The following is a 17,817-nucleotide window of genomic DNA, read 5'->3' on the forward strand; positions in this document are numbered from 1 at the left end:
TTCACTGCTGTGGCTCTTTGTCTGGCTCAATACTCTGATAAGATTGTTTAATGTTGAGGTTTCTGATGAAATGTGTCTCAACTTGAATTATATCATAATTTGTAGCCATTGAAAGAAAAGGTGATCATGTCCAATGGGGTAGATGTCACGGACTTCTGACTTCTGCCACTGCTGGCCGCGTTCCAACACTCCCAACCGTGCGCTCCCGCTCATCGCTGCCTCGTACCCGTCGACGGGAACGCGCAACCGAGGGGCACAAAGGCTGAAGCGCAAGTACTGGGACGCGGCCCACACGTCGCAAACCGGAAACGGAAACAAAGTTGATGGTTGAAAACCCTGAAGTTGGAAGTCCCGCATTCTCCGTGGCATATAGTCCATTTCTCTTTTCAGTGTCTCCCTGTTTAGACTTCAGGACTGCGCTCCAAATATCAGGTTCATATCTGTCACGGTCAAACGCCGAATTTGCAAAACTTTGAGGTGCCTTATATTTAGACAAAATGCATCCAAAGATGAGACTCTTCAAATAGTATATTACTTTTTTATTTTTTACTGAGTTTACCTTGCAAAGCTATGAGACAAATAGCCCTTTCAAGGTGAGTGAACATGTCATCGTAATAAAGCTGAAAGTGTTTAGACTAACATGGCAAACCTCAACAGGGAGGAGGCAGAGTGCATTCAAATGAGTTCTGTTAGATAGCAGCTGCTGTCTGCAGCTGACACTCTTGTTGTTTTTCAAGCCTTTACTTCAGACTCCCCTGCCCGCTCGTGTGCAGTGAAACGAAGTGTGTACGTGAGGTAGAAATATTGACAAGGTTGTCAACTAGGAAAGGGATTTGAGCAGACTGACGCTGAGGAGATCATACTGTCAGGGTTAGACCGGCTCACTTAGCACGCAACTTTACAACCCCCTCAGGGATGATGAATTTGCATGCCAATGGAGGCTGCCTGCTTGAGTAGCCTGGAAACAGTAAAAGTTTCCAAAGGAAAATCAGTTTCTGGAGTGGTGCGAGGTGAGTCCACATTATGTGCCCGTCTGGGCCAGGAAGCTTTTCAGGTACTTTGAATTAATCAGCAGGCCAATTACCTGTGAGCCAATGGTCTGTTAGAGGAAGCATTTTTTATGTGCTGGGGAAAGTGTTCTGCCTGTTAACTCAGCCGAGACTCTCAGATCTCTTAATAGAAATTGACTGGAAGGTTTTATGCATCATTTTTTCTCAAATTCAACATGAACAGATTTGACTGTTGTCATAGATTGAATTGAGAGAGAGAATGTTATTTCTGATACAAATGTATTATTTTTGTTGTAGCAGAGTGGTCAGAGCTTCTGTGGCGCCTCATAGCAAGAAGGTTCTGTAATTGAATCTCCGCTGTGCATTGTCTGTGTCAGGGAAGAAGATGGTATTTTGGAACTTGTTGGCGAAGGGGACATTATGAGATATAAATCCTGTGAGATCTCGTAATACGAGAATAACATGAGATTTCGCATCCCTGCCCAGCATGAGATCTATTTTTTTAGGCATTTTTTTTACACAGTCAGGGAGACAGACTCTCACAGTAACATACTGTGAAAAGGCCAACTTCTGCTTTGGTGAAATTGTTCCCAGCAGCATGTCACGGCGTAACGGTTGACTTGACTCGTTAATGACGTCAGCAATATAACGTCGTCTTGAAATTAAGTTTGATCAATAATTGCGGCTGCAAAAAAAAATCCACTTAATTTCGCTAACAATGCATCAACAATACATCACATGTTGCCATCATTTATAGCAGCAGCTCCCGAACTTCGAATACTAATGCGGCTAACGTCACTAATAAACTAGTGCAAGTGTCATTTTATTACGTTTGAAAGGCATAATTGACTGTGCGCACATTGACAGTCTGACATTCTTGCTGTGCTGATTACGTTTTAACAAACCAGGCATACTCAATTGTGCTGATTTAGTCGGCAAAATCGCTACTGTGACTAAGATGTCACCTTGTCTCATAGACCAAAATATATGGGAAGAATTTCTAGAAAGGAAAATCGTGTGCTGTTAAGCGCAGTTTAAATTTAAGTTAAAAGAAACAAAACAAAAAGTTGATTATCTAAAAATGAAAACCATTTGGTTGCTCATTATTATGTGAAGATGTGTTGTTTTGGCTTATGTATTTTTTATTGATAGCAGAGCAAATGCTTTTCTTTGTAGATTCTCAATCTTTTATTATGGTGAATTTGTGACTATACTCAGCCTTACAGAATATTTAACTGCCATATCTCGGCAACAGGCAGGCAATGTGATAGTTTATTACATTGTTGTTAAGAAAACACTCTGATCATTTTTTGTTTTTTGTTTTCTACCCTTTTTTCTGAACCTTAAAACAGGCACTGCACGGCTACCAGTTTTTAGAACCTCACTCTGGCCCCAAATCCAACACTATGATAAAACGAACTGTTGGTTAAAGTAAAAACAAAGATGTAGCTATTTTTATGTATATTCCATGTAAAGTTTATTTCAATTCAGCAATCGTTGAGGACATGCCACAAGACTTATCTAGCTAGGAAGAAAAAAGTTACAAACATCTACTGAAATTTGTTCCTTCTGTCTTTGTGCAAACACCTAATTTTTTTATAGTGTGGTAAGACTTGTGTGCACTGTGGCGGTGGGTTCTATTGAATGTCGGAGCTGCATGCGCCCATTGTTTCTAAATGTACAACAAAACATATAACTTAATGTTTGCATGATTAGCAGATGTCATGAATTTCATGTCTGGCTTGTAAGATCCATCTGCCTTGCTAAATTGGAGATCCAACTTCAGGACGAGGGTTGATTAAGATTATGACTCAGAGGTACAAATTCTGAATTTTTTTGTGTGTAATTTAAATGCATCAGTAGTTGTAGCACAACATAGGTGCTGTTCAGAATGTCAATGCACAATCTGCCTCACTGCATGATCTGAATCTATCTATCTATCTATCTATCTATCTATCTATCTATCTATCTATCTATCTATCTATCTATCTATCTATCTATCTATCTATCTATCTATCTATCTATCTATCTATCTATCATAGGTGGGTAGAAAAATTGTACTCAAGTAAGAGTAGCGTTACTTAAAAATAATACTATTCAAGTACGAGTAGCATTACTTAAAAAAATATTACTCAAGTACGAGTAGCGTTACTACAAAATAATATACTCAAGTAATGTTGCAAATATAAGGACGGTTTATGTAGATGATGGAATTTTTCCGCTTTTTTAAGGAATGTAAGCTCTCCCCTCTGTGTAGGTTCAAAGACAGTGAGCAAACAGCAGACAAATAGCCTTCTCCCATTGTTGTGTATTGCAAGTGCCAGAGTGGAGCAATTAACTTTAGAGTGGCGGGAACAAATAAATGTACTTCCAAAAGTTTCACTTCAACTCGTCACCATGGCCACAATCTTTGCTCACTAGACATCAAATTCTCACATTTTGTAGTCACGAGTGTCTTCTTTCAGACAAACTAACTTTTATTTGGCTAAGGTGTCATTTAGTACCTTTATTTTCACTTTATGCGAGGACAAGTCGGACGAACTCGCCTATCTCTTCCATGTTAAATTCAGGTGCCTTTCGCTCTTCATTTCTGATAAATCATAAGTTTTCAACCTGCTCTCATTTGGTCATTTTTCATCCGATTAAAAAAATGAGAACATGCTCGTGTTCCCCAAACCCTTGCCGTTCTAACGAGCCATTTCTTGAATCTGTATCTCGAATCGTTAAGTCGTGAGAGGCTTTTGTTCAAGGGGTGCGTCTCTCATACAATCTCAATGGAATGTGACGGCTCCAAGTCAAAAATGTGTGTGCCTCTTAAAGTGACAGTGAGATATTTTTAGTTTCTGTTAATTATGGTTAACTTCCACATTTCTTGACCGATTTTTGTTGTTTAAATTTTAAACTCTTCAGCTCATTTACATTTTTTAAAATACATTTTCAGGGACAGTGAGATACTTTTAGTTGATGTTGATTATGGTTAACTTCCACATTTCTTGAGCGATTCCAGTCGTTTAAATTTTAAACTGTTCAGCTCATTTACAAAGTCAAATGTGTGTGCGTGAAAGTGCATTTTTCTTAAAGGGACAGTGAGATATTTTTAGTTGATGTTGATTATGGTTAACTTCCACATTTCTTGAGCGATTCCAGTGGTTTAAATTTTAAACTGTTCAGCTCATTTACAAGAGTCAGCAGTCCCATTCAAAATTTCCGCGGGAATTTTTCTAGTTTATTTATTTATTATTTTAAACTGAACTGGAAATTGTCTATTGACACTTCATATGCAAAGCAAGAGTCTCAATTCCTCTAATTGTGTGGTAAGACATTGGGGAAGGCCCTTTTATGCTCCGAAATGACCACAATGTAAGTTCCATCCTTCATCAAGAAATTGTTTATCATGAATGGACAAAAACAAACACAACAGCATTTTTGTCCATAATGTGTACATGCAAGTGAGTTCAAATTAAATCATATTCAAAACTTTGTAATTGCATTGTATTTGACTTTCTTTTAGTTTAATACTATTCTAATAACTGGGGATGTTGGATAACACTTTTTTGATCTTTAATGTGATGATTTCAATGCTTTCTCTGTACGTTACTTACAGTACATACATGCTTTATAATATCAGAGGACCAGGCAGTATATTTCTTAATATTGCATTCATTGGCAATTATGTTACTTTTTGCCACACACAGATTATAATACCGTATAGCTGATGAGTGTTGGTTTTTAACAGGAATTGACTTAAAGCTAGATGTAGTGTACATTTTCACTCCTCTTTGCCTTATTACCCTGTATTTACTTCCGTTAAATGCTAAACATTTTATTTCCTAAGATTGCCACCATCATCCGTTAGAAGCAGTGCTACTTCTTTCTCATCCCCCTGGCTCTGCTGTTCCCCTTCAATGGTGCGGTTCTGTATTTACTAGTCTAACGTTATTCTACAGGCCCGGCAAGTGTAGTCAAGGTTCCCCAGCTCATGCCAGGGACCACATGGTTTCATGACTGCTGACCTGCCAGCCGCAGGTATCAGAGGCCCAGCCTCAATTCTCTCTATTCCTCTGCATCTTAGCGTGTGGATGCGTCTTTGTGGGCTTATGCTCAGGCAACTGCGCTGACATTTACGTCAACAGGGCAGAGGTGAGGTGAGATGGAGGAGTTGTTGCGTAGAGAAGAAGCGGTGGTGTCTGGATGAAATGCCATATTGTTGGCAGGTTGCCTTGCTGGGCAGCTGACAAACTCTGCCTGCATGCACGTAGACAAACCACAAATTGGAAATACAACTCAATAAAGATGCACAGGTGCTGTGGACCACAATGCTGGCAAGTTTTCTCGGTCATTTTAGAAGTATTACATGCTTGATTGAGACTCATAATTTGTGGTAGAAGATACTATGGATCAGGGGTCACCAACGCCGGTCCTCGAGGTCTCCTATCTAGCATGATTTAGATTGGACTTTACACCGATCTGATCGGCTGGAACGGGCCGATCGATCATTGATGTTATATTCAATGTTTATCAGTGTTTTTTTAAATAACTTCTTGGGTTTAGTTATTTTTTTCTCATGCATTTCAATTGCTGTCAATTATATGTGGATTTTTTTGATACTCGTGGGCCGGGCCAGTTTCTATTCCCTGCGAATGGCGGTGGTCGACTGTAGAGTAAATGTAAAAGTTGTTTAAATAGATATATTGCTCTATCTTCTGATTTAACTGGGGGTCTTTGTACTTGCACGCGCACCATGAACGAGCCTGACACAGATGCTGCGATTACACTTTGGGCCAGAGGTTGCAGTTGCAAGTAAAAAATTGACAAACTGCACAAAGATCCTTTAACTGTTCACACTTGAAACATTCAATGGTAAAAATATTATTACCTAATATGTTGGTGTGTCTATCTCTCACTCGTATGGACTCCAAACCAGTGAGAGATCATGATGTGGTATATGCAGTATCAATATCAACATTTTGTTTTTCTGTTAGACACATAATTACTTCTTGCATGTACTGTCTATCCGTTGATATTACTAACAGCCACTTGAGCCTTGCTTTTTTTTCTTTAGTTGATTAACATATATCAAGCCTAGTGGTTTGTTTGAATTTGATGCTAAATGCACTATTGAGGTACTATTGATTTCTACCAGACGTAGCATTTACAATCCACTCTTGTAAGCCATTGGCCTAATTACCCTAAGTGTATCTTCTCATATAGGATGAATTAAATGCCAGACTGTGAGGCAAAGAGCTCATCCATTGACTCATTGAGTTCACATCAGTTGACATCATCAGATATACCCTTTTGTATGTCATTCATCATATATGCATACTGTATGTATTCCTTCATTTTTGCCGTGCCCAAGGTGAACAAGACCTTATGGATCCTTGAGTAATGACTATTTCATGGGTGCAATTAGAGGGCTAACATAAACCTAAACACCCTCACAAGTGTCATTAAATAGAAATATGTATTTCTCCACATGCCAATGGATCAATATGAAGGCCGGCCTGCCTACTTCTACCTAACCCCTGGGTGTTATTATAGTTTGATTAAATTCTTGCAATTTTTGCCAAAATCTGGCATTTCCTTTGAAGTGTGATAACTTAGTCATTTATCAATATTTTTTTCACTTTCAACCGCTCAAAATGTTCATTGGCATCAGACCTATCTATACAGATATAGTTTAAAAAAAAAACTTTTTTTTTAATGCCCTCTATGGACAATAATAGCAGTATTATGCTAACAGAAAAATTAACTATGCTGTATAAAGGGAAAAATAAAGGTCTAATTTGAACATTTCATATGACATATTTAGAGGCTTGAATAAGTCCATAAGTCATAACAATAGAATTTTTTTATGCATGCCCAGTTTTTCACAATGGCATTTTTCTGAATAGCACAAAACTCTTGTAATTTTGCCAAAATCAGGCATTTCCTTTGAAGTGAGATAACTTAGTCATTTATGAATATTTTTTCACTTTCAACCGCTCAAAATGTTCAGTGGCATCAGACCTATCTACACATATATAGTTTTTTTTTTTTAATGCCCCCTATGAACAACAATAGCAGTATTATGCTAATAGCAAGTCTAATAACTATGCTGTATATATATATATATATAAAATAAAATAATAATTTGAATATTTCATATGACATAGTTAGAGGCTCAAACAAGTCCATAAGTCATAACAATAGAATTTTTTTATGCATGCATTTTGTATTCATTTATTAGCCTTTGGCGCCACCTAGTGGATTTTTGTGTTAACACTCTCAACACACAAATTCCTCTATTTTCATGTTTATGACTCGTCAAAGAAGCGATTGCATCAGTAATCACGGAAAATGCATTATAACACATCAGGTTTACAGCATATCAAAAACTGTGATTTATAATGGGAGTCAATGAGCCAAAATCGGGCATTATTACTATATTATATATATATATAGTATTATAACTTTGTGTGAATCTCTCCCTCCTGTTTGGTAATAATTATAAATTACAGAATGGCGCCAATTTGAACTTCTACATTTTTGAACAATCCTGGTAAAATGTCAGGTCCGTAGTGTATTTTTTTCGAATACTTTTTCTTTGATGAAAAACAGAAAAACTGAAAAAAGCCAGAAAATGGACAAATAACGCCCAGGGGTTTTAAGGAATCTTTCATTTTGTTTTGAGAAATCTGTTTAAAATGTCAATTTAACGTGGAACTTGTGAAAACTCGCAGCGCAGGTAATAGAAAAATAGTGTTATTACTTAATGCTTAACGTAACGTAGAAGGAAAATTGTAAATGATATATATATATATATATATATATATATATATATATATATATATATATATATATATATATATATATATATATATATATATATACACACACAGTATATTAACAATGAAGTGCATAGAAGGAAGAAGAGTAATAAGTTGATTAACATTTTTAAATATAACATTTACATTTTCTCAATCCAAGTGATTACTGTTTTATTTGCAGCTTGCTCCATTGGGTTTTGTAACAATTTGTTCAGCACATGCTGTAAAATTCCTATATATTTACTTAACAAGATTTAATTTAATCTCATTACATAATAATTATACCTGTTGGATAAATATTGGTTTTGTGTGCCAAAGCATTATGTTTTATTTCCTCCTGATCAGACCAATGTAAGCACTCTTGCTAGTTAGTGCTCAGCGTTTGAATTTGACAACTACAATACTGAGCAGAACCGGAGTTCCTTTGTACTTATGCACTAAAATGGATAGTCTTCTCAGTGAAACCCACCAAGCATTGTATTTCTAGTCACGCGCAGCAATTGTGGGTTTCTGCTTGGAATTCTCAGTGGGCAAGATGACAATTGTAATCTTAGCCTCTAGCACCTTCTTAATCGACTTAATTTAATTACACCATTCTCTTGAGTCTGCAACAAATTTGAACACTATGTTAAATTGCGTTGTGCAGAATAATTTAGATTCAAATTCTGCAAAACACACAAAAAAAATGAAAATACAGAGTACTGTAGCATTATCAGTCTAAAGAAATTCCAGAACTTAAAGGGCAACAAAACCCAAGATGTCAATACTTTTTGTTTCTGTTATCTTTCATTACCATTTATTTAAAACATTTCATCTACTACAGGGGCCACGATTTTTTCTTCTTCCCGTTTGGTCCTAGTTTTTCTATGACAAAAACAAACACATAGCACATAGCATAGCATAGTATAGTTTTTTTTTTTTTTTTCATTTTAAGAATTTATTCTGTAGAACAAAAGTCTGCCTTGACAAAATATTATTAAAAGACAATGGTAATCAACTGTAGATAGCAGTTATCAGAAACCTAAATGCTATGCTTGATATATAGTCTTGAACACATAATTGGGGCTTGTCTACTCAGTACATACGCTTATGTTTTATTCACCTTGTGAAGTGATTTGTGTGTGTAATTCTTTTGCAATGGTAATTGATATGGCAATATAAACACATTGAAAGATAACCCTGACAAGGACCTGTCAGTAAGAAATAAGATCCACAGAATTGTCTACTTGTGACCGTATTTGTGATTTATTCTTGCTTGTGGAAAAGGTGAACGTAGAGTCGGGAGAATGATATTGATAAATAGGCAGTTGACTCACATTTGGATTGCACAACCTTCACATTTTCATGCTGTTGTGACCCACAAGTGGGAGATATTCACCAGGCCTTGAAGGGAGTGGAGGGACTGTTACATGTTTCTGGGTTCAAAGAGATCATATATATGAAAGGCTTGAAAGGGAGTAGCGTCCTGCTTGCTGCGTAAACAGTCAGTTTTTTTTGTGGAGAGATGTTGTGGAGACATGGCTCTTCTTCGTCTCATCATTTCATCAAAAACAGCAACAATAGCATTTTCAGATAACTGCTAAAATTTCTCGCATAAATTATGTGTGATAGTTTGTTCATGTTGTCTGCAGGTGGTTTATGCAATAAGGTTGTCAAAAGTATCAATACGTTGACAAGTATTGAGACTTACACTTCAAATCCGGATACGATACTAATTTGTCATGGTATCAATGCGACCCGCCATATGCACTCTAGAAGCAGCGCAGCCTACTCGGCAGACAGTCTCCGGCAGCCAGGAGAGCCCACACCGCGACCTCGCTTGCTCAGCTACGTTTTACAGCTGCCAAGTATCGCCATGTGCGTCGGCAGGAGGGCCAAACCAGCCACTCTTGGTGGACAAGAGAAAGCAAAAAGCCTTGTTGGTTTGTTATTAGCCATTAGCCGGCTACAGCGGTTAGCTTTATGCTCAGTGAATATGCACCTGTGAATTGCTGCTTCTAGTAGTGCCTCAGAGTTTTAGTACATCGGGGTTTATTTGCAAGACTCAGAGTCACAGAGAGCAATTGACATGCTTGTCTTTAAATCTAACAACAGCAAAGAAAATTCAGACCAGTGAGACGACAACTTAGACAGTCATTTAATTTTATAAAATAAAGTGCACTTTCTTTTTTTTTTTTTCATAAAGTGCACTATCTAAACCAGGGGTGTCAAACTCATCTTAGCTCAGGGGCCTCATGGAGGAAAATATATTACCAAGTGGGCCGGCTCAGTAAAATAATGGTATATAACTTAAAAAACAATTGCTCCAGATGTGCTAAAGCTACCTGTTTTGTAAATATATTGTGCCCAGAATGCATTGTGTGGCACAGTTAATGAAGTTGGAAGGGCGTTAATCATTGTCACATGTATTTGTGTTACCAGTTATTGAATTTGTGTTGTATTTACCACATTTATGTCGGTCTTTAATAATTTATTTTTATTTTTTTAACAAACCGTAACTTTAAGTTGTGTGTAAAAAAAATTACATCCACGAGGATTCCATGTACAAATTGTATTGCTTATCGGAGGACTGCTTGTGAAATTACGAATTTATGTTTTGATTGTGGTTGGCTGATTAATTGGTCCGACATTACAATGTTTTTTTTACTTTACAAAATCTTCTCGCGGGCCGGATTAAACCCCTTTGCAGGCCTGACCTGGCCCGTGGGTCGTATGTTTGACACCACTGTTCTAAACCCTTGTATGCCTTAATAAATATTTGCACTTTTCAATTTTAGCCTTTCTAAAAAGTTGTAGCTGAGTGCAAATACAGCATTTGACATTTTACTGATTGTTTATTTTTTGTGTAGTTTACTACCTCAAAATATTTTTTTATTGTTATTTGCTTTTGTAGTTTACTACCTCCAAATATTGTTCTGATTGTTGTTTACTTGTATAGTTAACCACCTCATTTTTTTTGCAAAAAATGCATGACAATTGTGAGACCTGAAGAAGAACGCCAGGTTGCCTGGGTGTGGTGATTACATTGCTGGGACATAACATGTAATGACCTCCATTGCTGAACATCTGCCAGTGCTTGTTCACCCCGTAGACACACTTACAGGCAGCCCACGTGGAATTATTCTAACTTGCATGATGTATGATGCGTCTGTCAAGCCGAGAACAGGGCGAATGTTGGCAATGTGCCACCTCAGTAAAACTGTCTCCAAACCTCCTTAAATGTGATGTCAGTGCTCAATGGACCAGAATTGTTATCAAAATTACATATTATATGTACAGGCATCTACCTAAATTCATTTGATTGATTATGGTAAAGAATCACTTAATCATTATACTAGTTCATTTTACATTTATTTTATTGCAATTTGTCAATGGAAGTGAATATCGGTAATTGTCTGATTCTGTGAAGCTGTTCTGCAAAAGCACGGCCAGCTGTGACATTATCATGCCTTCGCTGGCTTCTGTGCAAAAAAACTTGCACACTGCTTTTGACTGCTCTGTTCAATATCACAGGGTATCTTAATGTGTAAAAGGAGTGGTTTAAAACATGAATTAATTAAGGTCAGTCCCTGTAAATGACACTATTTCTGTTAGGTAATGTTAGGGATGTGACAATCTAATTATTACTTGTAATAATTACTTGTTAAGGCGTTTAGGTGCCTGGCAACACATTTTGAAAAGAGTTAGTTATCTTCTCCTTGCTACAATGTACTGTACACACATATCTGGCATTTGTGGAGTGTATATAGCCGAATCAAAAACATGAATAATGTGACATCATAGTAGTGCAACACATAATATTTGAGCAAGCAATATTGCGGCGCATTAAACATAGGACTGTAGAGGACATCCAGAATTTAGTGTTGGTATATGACAGAAAGTCACGTTTTGTATTTTTCATATTGGTAGAGAAAAGCACAATATTGCCTTTTTGTATAACAGTACTGACAAAAAAAAAAACTTGGCCACTCATTTTATTGTTGCTCAAAGTATCATGGTCATTGTAGTTGGCAATGCTGTGTTCTGCTAAAGTGGGCGAAAAGTAATGTTTTTTGACGGAGATGTGGAAAAATATTTGTTGGCATGACTGATTTAAAGGAGTGATAACCGCAGCAGTATGTCCGGTTAGAGCATTGTTTTGTACATGTGAGCAATAATCACACCAGGTTTTCTCTTTGCACCATTTAATTTGCTTGTGCGGGTCTGTTTGTGGTTTCTGTAGAACAAAAAATACAAAGTAAACATGAGCAATTGCATGTAAATGTCTCATCTATACAATGCTATTTAGTTGAGGTCATAATTATACATATAGTTCAAATAGTACAAGTAATACATAAGCATCCTACAATTACAAATAACACTTAATATTGAGGCATTTGCTAATGCACACACATTGTGAATCGATTACATTTGTGGAGGAACTCTAACATGATACATTCCCCTTCATCTGGTGATTAGCGTGTGTTTTTACTTTAGCGTACTTACCAAAGCATTCCTCATTAAAATGAACTGCTTTAATAAACTAACCACTAGAGGTTGTTGGAACTGCACAAATGGAAAACAACTGTAACTTTTAATTTAAACAGATGTGTTTCTTTTAATATTGTAACATGACGACAGAGATCTTGTGGCAATTTTAATACCACGATATCGCAATATTGCTGTTATTGTTGCATCCCTAGTCACTAGGGTGATAAAAAAGTGCAGATTAGTACAGTATTTTGCTACTCTTTAAAACTTTAAACATAACTTAAACTTAAAAATCTTTTATATTGGAAATTGGAAAGTTTACAATGTATCATTCTTATTATACAGTATATTAATCATTCACAAGTTTAGAACTTTAGTATCTGCAGTATGGCTGACAAATTTGGCAGCATTTGAAAGTTCACTACCCTAAGATGATGTTCTTTAAATGGTACAAAGATGGCAAAAGGTAGCCTGTTGTCAATATAAAAATAGCTTGTGGTTATTCATCTCTTGACCCGCATCCTCTGATAACGAGTACAGCTCACTATGTGGGATGCTCTTATCAAAGGCCCACATATAATTAATTCCGATATCTCAAGCTGCCTTTCATAAAGCTTAAGTTACAGTGAAGCTTCTCTTGCTGCAGCAGCAGGAAATGCTGCTAACAGTGAGACAACCCTCAGGAGAGTGCACTGACATCCCTCCAATCCACTTACAAAAGTACACAGTGAGGCCTAGCCTATTAGCATAAACAGAACCTCTTTGACAGTAATTCCCCTGAGACTGTGGGGGTGTGCGCCTCAAAACAACTGTGCTTATTGGAAAATTGAGCTATCTTGGTGTTTAAATAATTGCACAATTTTTATTTTATTTTTTTCAAATGTGACTTCTCTGTCTTTTTGTTTTGCAGACTTTTGCTGGCGGCCGACAGGAAGGGCACTATGAGGGCTGTGTGCCCGGCTTCCAGGTCAAACAATACCAGGTGACATATAGGCAAACTTTCCAGAAAGGCCTGCCGCTTCTCCAAGGTCAGTGAAATGAAATCTCTTATAACACTCCATTCCAAAAGTGGAGTTCTGACAAACATTGTAAGGCTCATTGCAACTCAGATTTGAAGAGAATCTAATTGAAGCGATTCTCTAAAGACCTCAGAAGTGATTAAGAAAGTTTGTAACACCCTAGAACAATGCAAACTATAACTTTCTTGCAATTACCTATTTAGAGAGCAGGTCTAATGAGGATACTATGAAATGTTAGTGCATGATACAACCTGTGGCTGCAAATAGATTACCTTGATAGCAAATGTTTCTCAAAATGCAGTGATGTGTAAAGCGCAGATGGTGATGAATGATGTCCATGTACATAAAATAATCATTACTGTATGTACATAGACATCATCCATCACTACCAACACCATTACTGAGAAATCAATTCACACAACGGGCTGTAATGAGAGATTACTGGTATGTACGGCAGTCACAACAAACTGTTAGGCTTGTGTAATCATTTCATTTTTCCTCTGTGTTGTGTTCTGGGTTATTAATAAGCTTGAGTGGAATTTGGTCTCACAGTTTCTTTATGTAATGGCCACCTCCCAATCTTGGCATCTGCGTGTATGAACAACAATGATTGAGGTGTGCGACTGCAATGTAATCGCTGGCTCTCCTAAAGGTTAGAAATAATATATTTGAAGTGCCCTTTAACAATATTAGCACAGTCTGTCGACGGACAACTGCTCCAAAATAGCCAATAATAACAATAGCCTAAAATCATGCAAGAACGCTTTAACAACGGAACAATCAAGAGAGTGGAAGCCATCTACGGTAACATTGTGTTTTATTTTATCATTATGGCTGTTAGGGTGTGTCTACCTCGACCACATCGAGAGCAAGAATGGCCGGTATATTTAATCCTAATAACTGTAACCTGTTTCAATTGATTCTTGTTTAGTATTAGTCTTGTGAAGCAGTATAGCCTTCCTGCCTGAAAATAAGAAATGTTTCTTTTACCAGCATGGTGCACAATTTTTTCTCACCGAGTCAATACTTAAATTGCATGAGTAATGTTCGGATTCACTGGTGCCGATTAGATTCCCAGAGAGTGCCCCAATACAGAAACTACAGATCCCAAGCGCCCCAAAAAAGTGGCTTGCATCACGGCTGTGTTAAAAAAAAGTGTCTAATTATGGTGACCCTTGCTTGAAAAAGCCACCATTCGCAGCACCAACGGACGCCAATTCACATTCAAGGGCTTTGCTAGCGTTGTAGCAGTGCTCAAAACATTAAATTGACTGTTTTTGCTGGTGTTTATGATGGCCTTTGTCTGCTAAAGTTGTGATAAGTTGTATGGGGGATTGAAGCTAACTTGGTCATGAAGCACAGTTTGAAAAACTTTACGAAGCTAGCTACTCAAATTTGTTCTAATCTGCTCCTGGGGGGTTATCACATACTGTATGGATGACACAATGTCTCTCTACAAGGTGCAGCCAGCGCCTGAAGCCACACACTGACGGATGCTGATTGTCAAACCGCGGTGGTGGTGGTTCCCCTTTTAAGAGGGTGACCAGAGGGTGTACTCCAACCACAAGGGAATCACATGCCTAAGATCTTTTCAGGGATGTTGGAGAGAAGGCTACATCAGGTCAAATATTGAATTCAGGAGGAGCAGTGTGGTTTTTATCCTGGCTGTGGAACAGTGGACCAGAGCTACATCCTCAACCTTGAAAGGTGCATGTCAGCTCGCTAAATCAGTCCATGTGTTTTGTGGACTTGGACAAGGTGTTTGACTTTGTGCTATGGGTTGCTTCAGTGACTATGGGGTATTCAATAGCCTGATATGGGCTGTTTGGTCCCTGTACCACTGGTGTCAGAGCTTGGTCTGCATCGCCAGCAGTAAATCAGAGTTGTTTCCAGTGAGGTTTGGACTCCGCTCTGTTCATCTTTATCATTAATGAATTGAGATTTAAGGGTGTCCGGTTTCATCTTTGCTTTGATCATCAATTCTCACTGGAGGAGTTTGCAATTTGGTGTGAGCGGATGACAATCAGCATCTTGAAATCTTCGAGAAATTATGATACTCAGTCAGAAACGTGTTTGGTGCCCTCTCCAGGTCATAATTTGAGATACTTAAACTGCTGCCTATGCGACCCGACCCTGATAAGCGGAACAAAAATGTTAAATGGACTGCTTTTTATTAAGCGTTTTTAACTACACCATATGGTGCCCAAAGCGCTTTACAATGCCTCACATTCACACATTCACACATTCACACACCAGTGGTCGACTCCTGCCATGCAAGTCCACTTGGAGCAAATCGGGATTCAGTAGCTTGCTCAAGGACACTTCGACATGGTCACCAGTGGTGAGGTTTGGACCCACAACGTCGCGGATTAGAGTCGACCCCTCTACCACTGAGCCATGCCACCCCTACGAATGGTTGGATACTGTGTGTGGAGCCTCATAACCCGATACAGGGTTGTACTTTTTTTTTTTTTTGCAGACCTCTTTTTGAGGGTCAATAATTGATTTTAGAGTTTAGCCTTAATATGTATTTTGGTTGGGGTTAGGGTAAGGGTTTAGGTTAGAAAAACAATTGTGATGTTTAAGGTTAGGGTAGTGGTGGCACGGTGACTGACTGGTTAGCACGCCCGCCTCCCAGTGCAGAGGACGTGAGATCGAGTCCAGGCTTCCTAGGTGGAGTTTGCATGTTCTCCCCGTGCTTGCGTGGGTTTCCTCCCACATTCCAAAGACATGCATGGCAGGTTAATTGAACACTCCAAATTGTCCATAGGTGTAATTGTGAGTGTGGATGGTTGTTCGTCTCTGTTTGCCCTGCGATTGGCTGACAACCAGTTCAGGGTGTTCTCCATCTACTGCCCGAAGCCAGCTGGGATAGGCTCCAGCGACGAGCCCCTCCGCGACCCTTGTGAGGACAAGCGGTTAAGAAAATGGATGGATGGAAGGTTAGGGTAAAGGGCTAAGAAATGCATTATGTCAATGGATGTCCTTGCAATGATATCAGTGTGATATGTGTGTGTGTGTTTGTCACTCTTTTTTTTTTGTGATGGTGCATTCTTGCCTGGTTTGGCCGAGTCGAGGGATATTTGGGCCTTAGGAACATTTTCATGTTTTATTTCAATAAAAACAATAATAGGTAACTACAATACTCCCGTAAAGCAATGGACATACCTGATCTATTAGAGTGCATGCTTTCTTATGCCTACACTTCCTCTTATGCCTATTTAGTATGTGATTCAAGTCAAATTTTAATTGACTGCATATAAATGCACAGGGTGTTTTCTGCTTTACTTCTACATTTTTTATCTTGTCAAATGAATCCTGGATGGCCTTGGGTTTTTACAAGCAGTTGTTTTACTTTCAAAAAACATTTCCGACCTACACAGCAAAAAGCAATTCTTCCACCTCCAATCTTTTTTCACCGACCTTTTTTTAAACTTTATTTTGTTTGATTTTGGTCATTCAGTGAAGCGTTTTGTCATCTGGAGGCTCAGTGGAGCGTGTAGTAGGGGACAGAGCTCAGTTCTGCTTTAGTGGTCTGCCGTGGGACAACAGAGTGGTTCCATTACCTGGAATATGTTTCTGTCAGCAGAAACACCTCCCACTGTGTGGGTCCCTCTGCTCACAGGGTATGGACAGAACCGTGCATATGCCAGTACATGCATGAACATACTGTATTGCACATGCAGTACATCCACATGCTGTAGCTACTGCACTGTGCTTTAATATTAAATCAGTTTTATTATGTTTTTAATTATGTTAATTTAAAAGACCAAAAAATACAAAACATGCAATGGGGAAGTGACCCATCTTCTACCCCCCTGAAGAATACCACAAATCTGAAACAAAACCACACCTGTAGCCTCACAATGCAGATTGTGGGGTACTCTATGTGTTGTATTTACTTAACTACTTATGACATTTAATTTATATTGTGTTATTAATGTATTATTTCTTCTATTTACATATTTACTTACCTAGTTATGATTTTTACTAGTTTTGTTCAATCTGTCTATTGCATGAATGATTTTTACTCCATGTAGAGCACTTTGTATGCAGCACTGGTTGTTTTTAAAGTGCTTTTATAACTGAAGTTGAGTTGAATTTAATATGTTGAACATGTTAAATTAATACCCACTACCAGTGTGAATCAAAAGTAAGCTATATTATGTCTGTAAAGGGACAATATCTATGCCAATGATTGTAAATATGCTGAACATGCGGCTGTGAGGAAACTGATGGCACAAATAAAAGCAGTCGCTTTATGAAAAGGGCTTCCGAGAGGTAATTTATATCATTTTATGCTCCCAACAGCTGTTTTGTTGTATGTGAAATAAATAAATAGATGTGTTTGCATGATTCATTTTGAATGCCAGAGGCTGCAGCTAGGGCCGGTGACACATGTAAATTTATGTAAATTCAGCTCAGCCCTTTGCCACCTGCCATAGACATCTCTATATAATTACTATTGGAGGGTGGGATACCTGTTGGCATAGAATGAAGTTTAAGGAC

General features: G+C 38.0%; 1 protein-coding gene across 1 annotated transcript in view; it reads left to right on the forward strand.

The window, feature by feature from the left end:
* cdh13 (cadherin 13, H-cadherin (heart)) overlaps nucleotides 1-17,817 on the forward strand; it is a 436,422-nt gene that overhangs the window by 110,842 nt on the left and 307,763 nt on the right. The window contains exon 2 of the mRNA XM_077567730.1: nucleotides 13,200-13,317. Coding sequence (XP_077423856.1) covers nucleotides 13,200-13,317 — 118 coding nt within the window. The remainder of the gene's footprint in view (nucleotides 1-13,199; nucleotides 13,318-17,817) is intronic.

Source organism: Vanacampus margaritifer, chromosome 6 (genome assembly GCF_051991255.1).
Source record: "Vanacampus margaritifer isolate UIUO_Vmar chromosome 6, RoL_Vmar_1.0, whole genome shotgun sequence".
In the NCBI taxonomy this organism is placed as follows: Eukaryota; Metazoa; Chordata; class Actinopteri; order Syngnathiformes; family Syngnathidae; genus Vanacampus; species Vanacampus margaritifer.